General features: G+C 43.6%; 1 protein-coding gene across 8 annotated transcripts in view; it reads right to left on the bottom strand.

Annotated features, from left to right (window-relative positions):
• Positions 1-13,509, bottom strand: part of LOC134538684 (uncharacterized) — a 248,037-nt gene that overhangs the window by 43,430 nt on the left and 191,098 nt on the right. For 7 of the 8 annotated variants that reach the window (XM_063380103.1, XM_063380102.1, XM_063380104.1 and 4 more), the window contains 4 exons: positions 9,802-9,938; positions 3,939-8,682; positions 2,696-2,897; positions 993-1,228 (listed from right to left, as the gene is read on the bottom strand). In XM_063380103.1, the coding sequence (XP_063236173.1) occupies positions 993-1,228; positions 2,696-2,897; positions 3,939-8,682; positions 9,802-9,938 (5,319 nt within the window). The remainder of the gene's footprint in view (positions 1-992; positions 1,229-2,695; positions 2,898-3,938; positions 8,683-9,801; positions 9,939-13,509) is intronic. The other variant, XM_063380110.1, reaches the window with a different exon arrangement.

Raw genomic sequence — 13,509 nt, 5'->3', positions numbered from 1 at the left:
ATTTCGGTGTCTTTTTTTAAAACAAAATTTATAAAATACAAAAACCATACACCAAAATATTCTATTTTAAAAATAAAATTATCCTTAAAATTCATACAAAGGACCATTAACATTACAGTGGGTATCTACAACCAAAACATTTTGCTAATTCTCAAAACATTGTAAAAAAAAATTTTTTTTCGTGACCTTTGCCAAACAGGTAATGTAACAGACATAACAACCTATCTTATTTTATATCAACAGTTCAAACGACTGTGCACTGGAAGTTTGACACCATGTAGAGCATTGTGAAACAATTCTGCTACCGTAAAAAAAGTATTTCCACTAATGAAAAATTCTTGAGAAATTTCACTCAAAGCCTAAAGACATGAAATATAGTACGTAAAAACAGAAAAAAAATTCCAAGTCTATGTCTGACTTATTTAGACTCCTTCACACTGGGCCACTCAAAACGTGTCACAGTGCGGATGCGTGGCGCGTTAGGAAGACAAGAATTATCTCGAGCAATTATAAATGCGCCACTCCGCCACATTCCCAACTGCCAGCAGAGAAACAGAGAAACGGGAGTTTGAGGAAGCAAGTGCATTGTTTGTGTTGTTGAGACAGCAAAAGAAATTCCATAAAAACAAAAACAATTGGATTTATCCGATTCTATGCTGAGCAGTAACATAACTATTTCTAACCAACATTATAAAAAAAAAAAAAAAATCTTAAGTATTTTTTTTTTTGCAGGCACGAGCCAGATTGCGATTCCCTCCTGCACTTCAGTGCGTAAACTTGATTCCACCATCACTCAAAGAAACAGCTGTATTGCCGGAAGTGTCTCGAACAGTAGGTGTGTGTGTGTCTGCTGACGTAAACACGCCACTCAGTGTGACTAGTTGTTACAACAGCATGGCGCTTTTCTACTGGTGCGCTCGCAGTGGCCCAATGTCGTGTGGACGCTCCTGGAAAGCGTTTACGGGGTCAGCGTCTCCGCCGGGGGCCGGTACCTGGGACGACCAGGTACAGGAAGACGGGGCAGCCGCTGGACGCGACGCCGTGGTCCGCCAGGGTCCTGCCGTCGTCCGACGCCAGCAGCTTGCCGAGGATCCAGCGCTGGACCCGGGCCGGTATGTCGAACTGCGCCTCCACCTCCGCCTTGAGCTGGGCCACCGTCATGCAGGGGGCCACCTGCAGCGGGATGGGCCCTTGGTGCGACAGCTTGTCCTCCACGTACATGTCGACCCTGGGGCAGGCCGCGATCCCTCGGTCAGCTTCCGCAGGGAGACAACACGTGTGCACAGGGGTGGAAACAAACAAAAAAATCAGGTTTAAGGGGCCCGCCTACCCGGGCACACACACGGTGCGCAGAGCTTCAGGAAAAACAACGCGATTTCAAAACCACTCAAGATATCCGAGTGGGGCATGTTTACGAAAAGCATTTAAGAGTTCGATGAGGCCCGAAAAGTACTTTTAATTTTGGATCATGTTTTTAAAGTGTATTTCTAGAAGAGTTAAAATGGCTAAAACGCATGTTTTCAGAGTAATTTTTAGGCGTAAAACAACCAGTACAGATTATTAAAAGCACTTAAGGGACTTGCATTACACCTTTATCTTCATTTCTCCGCCTTGTAATGCTGCGGTCACCGCTCAAATTTCACGGTTATCCTGTGATGATGAGAAGACTGCGCGCCAGTTTAGAGCCTCGCGCTTAGAGGCGATACCGCACTAGAAATACCATCGAGCGTCGCACTTATCATCCCGCCTCACTAGCACACATACACCCCTGACGAGGCGGGCCCCTTAAACCAGGTTTCTTACAACATTAGTTATTTTTGTGTCCTACCATGTTCAAATGAAAGACATGCACTGCCACTCAGTTTGAACCAGAAATGATTTAACAACGAAGAACTGAAATCCAGCAAACCTGAACAACTGACTGAAGTCCATTATACCTTATTCCCAGGCAGCAAAATTCTATGCAGAAGGGGTTAAAGAAACTGGTGCAGCGTTACGGAAAAGTGCTTGGAACTGAATGGTGATTATGTGAAAATGTGAAGTATGTGTGTAGTAAGTAAGCTAAAACTGCCAATAACATATTTTTTCTCGGGAGTTTATTTTTTATTTTTATTTTTGATGACCAAAAGGATGTTACTTTACGAATAGCTTTCGTAACCTTGAAATACAATCATCATTCAGTTGCCATTATGTTATGTTTACGTACATTGTGGGAGCATTAGATGTGAAAGTAAATGTTCCAGGAGATTAGTCTCCCTTTCCATGAACAGGCGTGCATGGGAAGTAAGGGGAAGAAAGAGGAGAAGGGAGAAAAGGGGGAAGGGGAGAAATGGGAAAAGGGGGAAAGGTAAAGGGGGGAAAGGAGGAAAGGGGAAAAGGTGAAAGGGGGAGAATGGAAATGGTGAGAAGGGGAAATGGTGAGAAGGGGAAATGGTGAGAAGGGGAAATGGTGAGAAGAGGAAATTGTGAGAAGTGGAAGCCGGAGAAGACGGAAGGGGGAGAAGGGGAAAGGGGGAGAAGGGGGAAATGGTGAGACAGGGAAAGGCGGAGAAGCGGAAGAAGGGGAGAAGGAGGAAGGGGGAAGAAGATGGGTAATGGGGAAAATGAATTGAAGCGGGAAGAGGAAGAGAAAGGGGGAGGGGGAGGGGGGGCGGAGAAGCGGAAGAAAGGGAGAAAAAGGAAGGGAGGTACCCACGTGACTCGTGGGGGGCCGGGGTCAGGCCCGCGCTGGCGGTGGCGGGTGACGGAGCAGCTGATCTTGAGGCGGGCGAGGTCGCGGGCCAGCCCCGCCGCCTGCTGGTGCTGCCCTCCGGCGATGGCCGCCTCCAGCCGCCGCAGCAGGCGGTTTATCGCGAGGGTGTTCATGTCCTTGGCCGGCGGGGTCGCCTCCAGGTCCGCTGCAAGAGATCAGTTAGGTACGGATACAGAAGGGGCATCAGCAGTCAGACATGTAGCCGTTCCCCCCACCATAATTTTTTTTTTCTGATTTTCACATACCAATATGGCGGACGTTTATTAATTTTTGTATCAGCTGTTCTAGCCTGCTGTTATTATTAACGACTGCATTTAAGCTGTTGGCAAGAAAAATTGCTAAATATATTACTGGTTTAGTATGTTTATATATCTTAAAAGTCCCCGATATTATATATAAAAAAAATTAGAGATCTCGGTGAAGACAGTATGTAAATTTTGGGTAATGCAAGGTGAGCAAGTTACAATGCCCGGAACCACAAGCCACAGAGGCAGTCATTCAGTGGGAAAGTTGCAACGGTTTAACCTTAACGTGCTGGATTTACTGGCGTGTACTCCAGTGAGGGCTAAATCCCCACAACACGAGCTCCCTAGAGCCGTAGAGAAATGGATATGCCATTTTACCGGAGGGTGGGGGGGAAGGTGCTTGAGAAGGCTGAAGCAGGACATCCCAGCATCATTGCCAGCCACCAGTTCGGGGCTAGCTTCTGGTACACTCAGAGGAATGCCAAGGTTCTGAACCAAACCACAGAGGCAGCGATGCAAGTTGAGAATGATCATGTAACTTTCTAAACCCCCTTTTCTGTAAACTTTAGTTCTGTATCTGCCACTGACTCGTGTAGACCGACTGGTCAGAGAGCAGGGACAGCTCCAGGCCTGGGTGAGCCGGATAATCGCCCAGGGCGCCGGGCCTTTTATTACTATCGCACTAGCAATGTAAAATGTTTGCCATTACACAAACGTAATTTATTAGATTTTAGCAATGCTAAACTCATCGTTATTCAGCAAAACCATCTTTTTTGAGGTTCTGGTTGACTTGAAAGAGTTTACTGTTCAAATTTCCCACCTTTTCTCTGGGGCATACGGTTAGACAACTTTCCAAAATATCAGTGGCCAGCGAAAGTAAATGGACTGGGGCCTCTCAAATACCGGAGCCACCACTGTCAGGAGTGTTGTACAGCACTCACCTTTGAAGTCGGCCAGTCCCTTGGGCCGCGTCAGCAGCGCGGTCAGCCTCTCCACCTCGCTGCTGTCGCTGCTGGTGCTGGCCGCGGAGCAGAAGCTCGCCTCCGTCTCCGACACGGAGTCGCTCCGGGCCTCCCTGGAGGGCGACGGCGCCGAGTCCGGGGACGCGACCCCCCGGTCGTCCGCCACCTTCCCTCCGGGGGCCCTGGCCTCGTCCCCCGCCATCTGCCGAGAAGCGACAAGCGGCTGTCGGACGGGCGACGCCTGGTCCGCCGTGTTGGCATACACGTGGAGCCCGCCCGGCTCGTCGCGCGCCTTGGTGGCTTCGATGCTGGCGAAGTCCCGCGAGCGGATCAGCTCGAACGTGCCCGTGCCTATTTTCTTCGAGTCCTTGGTCAGCGAGGTGTACAGCACCCCGTCCTTGATCGCGGTGGAATACTCCTCGACCGCCACAGGCACGAGGGCGCCTTTCGCCTCTGGCGCTCTCGATTTCGGTTCCACCGCGTTTGGTAGCTCTGCGGGACCACCCGATTTCCCGCTTGTCTGCGCTGATGTAGAAACTTTTACAGTTTTATTTTTATCTGACTTCTTCACCTTAATGTCCTCATAAACAGTTTTTCTTGTAATAAACAAAGCTTCTGCTTTTTCACCGACTCCATTTTGTAGAGGGATTTTTGTTTCTCTTTTTGAATTATCTTTTCTTGTAGACTTTTTGCTCTCGGTGATTTGTTTAGGAGTCTTTTTAATTGCTCCAAGTTTTCTCTGCTCTTCTAGCTTTGCATCTTCCTCAGCAGCTATCGTGGAAGAGGCATCGAAAATTTCCCTCTCTCTATTTCTTTCTCTACTAACTGTGGTTTCACTTTCCCTCTCTCTATTTATTTTTCCACTGACTTTGGTTTCACTATGAAGGTCATTAACACTCTTTGGTTTTTTTGGCAGAGAATTTTTTAAATCCTTCAACTTATCCTTTAGTTTTTGTTGTTCATTTTCATCTGAAGGTAGCCTAATTGTTCTTAACTTTCCACTACTAGATTTAGAATTTTCTTCCCCATATTCACAAGATTTATTGAAAAATGCGAGTCGTGCTTTTCTCACTTCATCCACATCAGGTTTATTCAATGTGACACCACTTGATTCATTGTTAGATGGTTGATTATCTACTTTAGTCTGTTGACTTTTAGTCTTTTTTGCCTCATCCTGTGGAAGTCTTCCTCCAATAAACGTAGATGGAAAGCCGCTTTTCTTCTCTTCAACACTGTCCAGCTGTGGCTGAGTAACAGTTAGTGCCTTAGTATCATTTTCTTGCTTGGTAACTGAAGATTTAATTTCTGTGGATTCAGTAATATCTGGGACGGATTTTGGCCCACTTTTTGAAGCACCATTTTGGCCTGGAAAGTATTTCTTGATTTCTTGTTCCCAGTCAATAGCTTTCTTCCCATCTAATGATGATACAGGTGGTGCACTAGGTTCATCAGCATGTTGCTTTCCTGCCTTGTCGTCTGGAAAAGATGGTCGCCATCTCCCGCATGCGTCACAGGTCAGCTTCCAGCGAGGGTTCTCTAAAGTGCAGCGTGGGCAAGCCCAGACGGTTGATTTCTTCACATCCTGTGCAAGATCAGAAGAATGATTCAACATAACATCCGTTCCTATATTCATGCTATTTCTGTTGCTACCCGTGTCTGTGGTGATTGTGGATGCTGCAGAACTTGTCGACTCTGACTGCTCTCTAATAGTTGGAATGCTTGGGCTGGGGGAATGGTGCCTTCGCAGACGATTGGCTTCATACATTGCGCGAGTTCTAGAGCCATTATCAAGCACTTCATCAAGTTCTTCAATGGTCACTCCTGACGGACCATTGTCTGCATCGGGTATGTCAAAAATTGTCCTTTTGGCACTAGTCTCTTTTTCTGTGCATTTACCTAATGCTTGAGTGGTACCAATGATGACAGATTTTCTAACTTCATTTTTCCCACCAATCATAACACTTTCCTCAGTAGTTTTTATACTTTCTCCAACAAAGGAAAACCTCCTTTCAGAACTTTCTTTGGAGAAGAAACTTGAACCTTCTTTCGAGAAAAATGTAGAATTAACAGTGACTTTTGTAACGTTACCAATGGCGTTGAAAAGAGATATCAGTTCTCTTGCTGAGCTACGCTTGGGGATTTCTACATTACTGGACTCTGGCTGCTGCATGTCTAGATCAGGGATGGAAAATCTACTTACTGTTGGTTCCTCGTAATACTTTGCATCCTCTGCAGCGAGCAGTGCCTGCTCACGAGCCTGCTCCTTCTGAACTATTTCTGCTGCTTCTCTATCCAGCTCACTGATGTTGGCCAACATGGAGATCTGAGACTTCCTCTTCTCGCTATCCTTCTTTTTATCGTCACTTCGGGAAAAAAAGCTGAACCTACTACTACCTGTGCTACCTCCATCACTTGGTATGTTTCCTCCCACGACTCTGGGGATACCAACTTCTGGCATCCAGTTTTCTATTTTATCTTTCTCTTTTTTCTTCTCGAGACTCTTGAATATGTCTCTCTTCGTGCCCCCACTTTCCTTGCTGGAGAAGTTTCTCTTATACCAAGGTCTCGGGGAAACTGGAGTTACTTTCATTTCAGAGTTGCCAGTTTCAATTTTGGGAAGTTCTTTGTTGGGTTTCAAGACACCCCTTTCTAGCTTTAACGAATCATTACACACAGAATTCTCATGGGGTAACCTGGAACCCATATCCAGCCTGGATGGAGAGGAAGGAGGTGAAACTGACATGCTTTTTCTATGAGCATGAGCTTTCAGTTTAGTGATGTTTGCAATCAAACGTGCTTTTTCATCTGGTGACAGTTTGCCAGTGAAAGATTTTTTACTTTCATCACTAGTTGCAGTCTGTATTTCTTTGCTTTCGGTTGCCTTTTCAGGGTGATCTGCATCACTTCTTCCATTCACTACAGGAGGCAGGGGTGCAAGTCGTTTCTTTTTCCCAAGACTCGAAATTGTGTTATCATTTTGTACAGATAAATTCTCATTTGAAACAGGGGGTGGAGGTGCTCGCCTCTTTCCTTGAACATGGCAATATGCACCAGCTTTCTTATCTTTCGAAGATTCGCTGGCAGTTCTCCTGTGAAAAGAGTACTTAGCATTATTTACACCACCATTTTCCATTATTTTCTCATTACATCTGCTTTTATTTTCCAATGTGTTAGGAAGACTGTCGCCCAATTTGGGTTTCAGAATAGGTGGTTCTGGAGCTTTACGTTTTTTTCTACCAAAAGAACAATTTTGGCTTACTGGTGAAGGGTTCGGGGGTTTTCCATTGATATTTTCTTTACAATCACTGCTACTGTACAAATCTCGCTTTCGCTTGTATACTGTAGGACTAGTTTCTGGTGTGTTTGGTAAGCTTCTCTGAAGTGTTCCACTGCTATATAAATTGTATTTCTTACGAAGTGTAATGTTTTTATCTAGTTCCCTCAACTTTTCTCGCTGATGCAGCCTGTGCCTGTATGTATCTGTGTCAGGTCCTACAGTGATTCTCTTCTCTGGAGGAATGGCATTACCAAAAGGGCGATAATAGGTTGGTGTGATGAATGCGAAACTATTGACAGTAGCTGTACTAAAAACAGTGTCTATACTCCCGCAACTAGAGCTGTGGCTACGAACAAGTTCAGGTGTTGATGGTTCTGTCTGAAAATTAAGACCTTCTTCGAAGTCTGTGTTACCTGCATCATCTGAATCATCCCCATCCTTGTTCCTTTTAAACCAACGAAGAAAGGAAAAAAAGCCACTTGAAGTTTTCTCTTTTCTAACTGTTGAGTTTGTTGGGCTACTGAGGTCTACACTGTTAGATTTGACATGTGCTGCTTTGGCGACATGGTTTGAAAATGTTCTTTCTGTAACTACGACAGTACTTACATACGAAGGACATCCATTCTGTAAATGGTTAGTTTTTTGGCTTGTGACGTGGTTCATCATACTAACTTCCAGATCACTACATTGTGAATTTGTACCACTAGTGTCTTCATCTTGCACCTTTTCACCTTTATGCTGGTAACAGCTCCCAACACCTACATTTTCATTCACTGCCACAGGTTCATAATAATTACTAAGGCTACTACAGTCCACAAAGTCACATGTTTTATCATCCCTAGCATCATACCATGAATAATCACTATATTCACCCGAAGTGCAGGACAGCAAAGTATTGGGTCGATTCACAAGAACTACACTATTTATGTCATCTTGACTTCCATTAGGCACTACAGTCGGCTCTATCACAGGCACTTCAAACACCTTTGGAGGTGAGCAGTTTTTTGAACCTGTCACAGAAGAGGGTTCATTTTTCCCAGTAGTCCAACACTTCACATATTGAGACTTAGGTTCTTTCGAAACTGCATCATGCTCACCATTTATCTTTGGAACAGTTTGTTTCGGACTTTGCACGATGCAGCCATCATCCCTTTCGGAAGCGTTTAACTGTCGTATGAGTTCTTCTAAATTTTCTTTCTGCAGGCACTGAATCACCTTGGAAATGTCTACGGGGAACCACGCGTTCTGAGAGTTCTGGGTTTGTGCGCCCTCCTCACTCCTTTCTGACGACTCCGGTTCTTCCACCACTTGCTGGAGGGCCGGGCATGATTTGCGAACGAGCTTTCCTGGGCGCCTTGTGGGGGGCAGGGGTGGGGTGGACGATTCGGGGCAAAGTAGCTGCTGTGGCTTCCTCCTGCGGATTGCCGGCTGAGGGGTGGTCACAGGCTGAAACCAGAGCACAGCAGAGTGTGAGCGCGTTTCATGCTGGCGTCGGACAACTTCAGTTTAGTCATGCACTTTATTGTACAGCACAACGTGAACACCACCAACCCCCAAAACTTTGTTCCTAGTTCACGCCACATCTTCGAGTCCAATTCTTCCAGTAAATAAAGAGGTTACCGTTTTTTACTTCTCATTCCGCCATCAACAACTCACCCCACTGTTTAATTAAAATATGATAGTAACATTGGTGTGACGAGGTGCCAAAACAGTTGTGTTCTGCAGGAAAGTTTTCGTTCTTCTTTCGTATTTTGTACACAATTCATCCATTTCACCGAAATTTTATTCATTGTGTGATGTATATTTAGTCAATAAATTATTAAGTGAACCACACTGATGCCTAAATTGTTCACAAAAACTTTAATCGTTTGAATTGCAACCAACCACATGCATGGAGAGAGTTTATATGTCCCTTGATTGTGCAACTAATTACAAAAATAAAGGAAAAAATTTACAAAATCTTATTTTAAACTTTCCAATTCAAACATATTACTTTAAACCCTTTCGATTTACCATATTACATGTATGTATAACATGTTAATAGGCTATAGTCTCTACTTATAGAATATGGGTACATGGGTCACACTACAATATCCACACACAAACTCTTTCCTGGACCTACCTTGACATTTTTAAAAATGTCACTGTGGTTTTTTTAAGGAACTGAAACACATTTTTTTATATATTTACTAAAAAGTACTTGTAATATACAGAATAAGTCATGTCTCCATACAAATGGTGAAAGCCGTGAATAATTTCTTTTTCGTTTACAGGAAGGTGACCCAACTGAAATGAGATGTCACTAACGAGACAATAAAGGCTTAACATTATTACGTTTGCTGGTAGTGGTACCAACCATCACGAATCGCGCACTTTCAACGCAATGCATGGAACGAAGTTAACCCACAATAACATGACAAAACTTATAAGAAATTTCAATGCACAAAACAAAACAAAAATACTGTGAAGGGATTGCAACACTTGCGACCTAAATGATTATATCTATGCAAGGTGTTAGGCCAACAGTTAAAAAAAAATTGTTAGCGGGAAACGAAGATGTCTTACCTGACATGGCGAGGAACGCCGTGCTGGGCGAGACGGCGTCGTCGCGTTGGGATATGACTTTCTTCTGGGCACGTCGGGTGACTTGGACTGGTCTTTTGCTTCTGCTTCACTCCTGAAGTTCCCATGATGAACATTTTCTGAAAAATTTCAAAATAAAACAACCTATAAGGACGAAGAAACTGGAAAGATGAAAAAATGAAGCAAACATCTCCCACTCCACTACCACTTTGCCCATTGGCAGGGCGATGTGTTTTTCACGAAGAGATTTTCAGACCAGCTGTGGGTTGAAACTTTGTGGCAATCGTCTGTGGATCGTGGTTAGCTGGGATTATTTCAGGTACGTGTCTACTGTCTGCAAACAAATAACAGCCATCAAGTACGGGAGCAAACGCGTCCTGAATGGCCCGGCCAAATAGGTAGATAACGGCTTCTCTTTTATACGGCCGCACCAATCACAAGGAAACAATTGCTGGCGTGGGCAAACCTTACTGCGGTCTAATGAGAGAAAAGACTTTTTCGCGAAAAGTATATGCTTCTACCCATTAAAAGAGACCAGCCAAATTCGCGGTATTATTTAACAACAGTCTATAATGAAAATGTTTGTTTACTTGAAAGTACCTTGTCATTGGATCAAGCCCTTCGGACTACAGGCCAATGAAAAACACCAAGGACAACACCCGACCGAATCGTGTGCGATCCAGAGAGAAGTTTAAATGTGGCATCAGCCAATGAACAATGACATCGAAAGCTTGATTATTGCTTGGTGCCAAGAAAAAAAACGTGAATTATTATGTGTAACATCTTAGCTCTCGGTGTACGGTAATTGGTAGGAGTAATTTCGTGAATGAAACGGAATTAGCATAGAACGTAAATGTGACCACAGTGCTGCCATCTGTGGCGGATGGCGCGAACAGAACCAAAGTTCACAAAGACCAAGGTAAACTTTATAGTATTAACTGGTTAGTGAAGTTAAACAAGATTGTGGGGGGGGGGGGGGTTATTTTAATAAAATTTACTGTCGAAATCAGGACTGAAGACGGAGATTAGAATTATTTTATGTCTTTTTAGATTTTAACAGGAGCCGTTTCATTATTTAGTTTAAAATTTCGGTCTGCTAATTAAATGAATTAATACTCAACGTAGCTGCGCCAGCAGCAAATTTCTAGCGTCCAGAAATTTAGTCGTAAACACGATTTGCGAATATATATCACACTCGACATTATTTTAAAGAATTACATGTTAAATTTCGTGTTCAAATTTCGTAATTATAAGTTTATTTTCAACATGATAACACGAGGTTAGATGTTCACACATCCCTGGCGAGTACTGAAAGACCTTCAAGCATCACGTTAAATTTGACGAGTCTTATAACTCTACACACACGTCAACCCTCAACAAAGTTAAGATGATGTTAGCTTATTCGTCTGACGTCTGCAGCGAGAGATTTGGCGCTTGAAACTTTATGCTGTTCCAGTCGCGTTCACGTTTTTACGTCTTGTACTTACGTCAGGCAGCCCACGAGCCGTAAGCGCGAAACTAACTTAAGCACGTTCGTTCGTTCCGCAACGTGTAACAAACTCACTTTTAACACTTCCAGGCGGCGAAGTGTTTAATATTAAATTTTGTATAAACTTTGATACATTAGTATTTTTCTGATTCTAAATTATATTATTTTAAATACTTGTAGTACGTGTCTTAATTTAGTCTAAAGGACTGCAGGTGTCGGAAATTATTTGTACATTTAATTATGATTCATCACAAGGTCATTAATGCTATAATGCGTGCCATTATTTTAATTTGGCTGCTGAAATACTTCGTTTGTAATTTGTCTCACGGAAAAGCCGTGTATATTATGCCATTTGCATGTGCGTGCTCGTTAATTTTTTTTGTGCGCAAATCATTTGCATTACTTTGTTTTCGGTTTTAATACCCTGCTAGTTTTCGACTTAAGACTGAGTTTTTTTTTGGGAATGTCTCTGCAATGAAAAGATTTTCCTCCCAGCCACTAGGTTCGATGCTTTTGCTTTTACAGCTCTCGAATATAGTTTGAATGTGGCGGGCAGTTTCGGCCTTTTCAGTATGTAGCTGTTTTAATTTAAATACCCAAGGAGCCACACTTAAATATTAATTTTTATTTTTTATATGTCTAAAAACATTCTTGAAAAAACTCGTTTAAGCCTTTTGTTCACTTTCCGAAAAAATACACGTTATTGACTAAACCATGGAAAATATAAGGCCATAGACAAGTGCAACGGCTCTTAAACGCTGTTGGTAATCAGACACTTCGAAGAGATCTCGAAACGCGTTGTCGCCTGGAGCTCTGCGCACCTTTCGGCGCCCTCGTGAGACTGTGGTTGGTACTAAGAAGGTTTTGCTGCAAGCCACCCCGTGAGCATATAAAACACGACTGTTCCGTTTGTCCCGGCCTGGGGTTTTTTCTTTTTTCCTTTCTTCCCAGCGCACATGCGACGCGCATTCCTTCATCTGCTACCGAAATAAACACAGCGCCGCGGGAGCAGCGTCCTCTTCCAGTCCCCAAAGAAGAAGACGCGACACTCGTCGAGCGGAACAGGATGCTCTGAGGGGACGCACCACAACGCCGAACGTACAATAACGCCGAAAACCAAAATTGACTACAACGCCGACAGCTAGAAATCTGCTGTGTACCACAACGCCGAAATACATTAACCCCGAAAAAATGCCATTGCAGGACTGCCACAAAGGTTAGGTTAGGTAAGATTAGCACACAAATTCATTCAGTTGTTTTTCATTTTGCTCCTGTGCCCCCCCCCCCCTCCCCCCTTACCCGCGACAACATTTTTCGGCGTTACTGTATTTCGGCGTTGTGGTACACAGCAGTTTTCTAGCTGTCGGCGTTGCGGTCAATTTGGCATTCGCCGTTATGGTATTCGGCGTTATTGTACGTTCGGCGTTGTGGTATTTCGGCGTTGTGGTAACGACCCCTCTACGGATGGGGGTAAAAAAAAAAGAAGTAGGTACTCGCCATAGAGGTGTAACACCCACAACCTCTCGGTAACGAGCAAAATTCACGTGTTCTCACGCTGCAAAAAAACACACACTCATAACACGAAACTCGGAACACGAAATTTTTAACGTAGAATTCTTTGAAGTAATGCCGAGCGTGATAAAACACGGGAAGCCTTCTTTTCACAGACGTGAGAGCCAAACCTCCGATCGTGCATCTTCGGTTTTTTTTTGTTGTTGTTGTTCATTGTAACTCATGAAAACCAATGGTCAATTAGGTTAGGTTAGCTACATTATAAATACTTTAAAACATTGTGGACGGTTGATATGGTTAGGATAGCTACATTAAAGATACTGTGAAATCATGTAAACAAAAAAGCGAGCATGAACTTCGGAGAACTTCGGGTGTGTGTCTCTCGTCTGTGAAATGAAGGCTTCCCAAAAAACACACGCTAATTGTGTTTTCAACTACATTTCTGGACGCGAATCAAACAGTTTCCGCACCACACCGCTAGAATTCGCTGCTACGTCGACTATTGAAACAGAGATAAAATTAACTCTTTATTTTTTTTTTCCAACCATTAATTTGTGATTTTTAATATTTTTTTTTTGTTAACGTTATAGGTGTATAACAGCGTAATTCTTTCTGAGAGTGCATATCGACAACGGATATTGCAACCTCGACGTCAAAAGAAAAAGACTTGAAAAAATACTAAAGCGCCG

This window comes from Bacillus rossius, chromosome 14 (assembly GCF_032445375.1).
Source record: "Bacillus rossius redtenbacheri isolate Brsri chromosome 14, Brsri_v3, whole genome shotgun sequence".
Lineage (NCBI taxonomy): Eukaryota > Metazoa > Arthropoda > Insecta > Phasmatodea > Bacillidae > Bacillus > Bacillus rossius.
The sequence above is the reverse complement of the archived record's forward strand: the minus strand, read 5'-3'. Positions and strand labels throughout refer to the sequence as shown.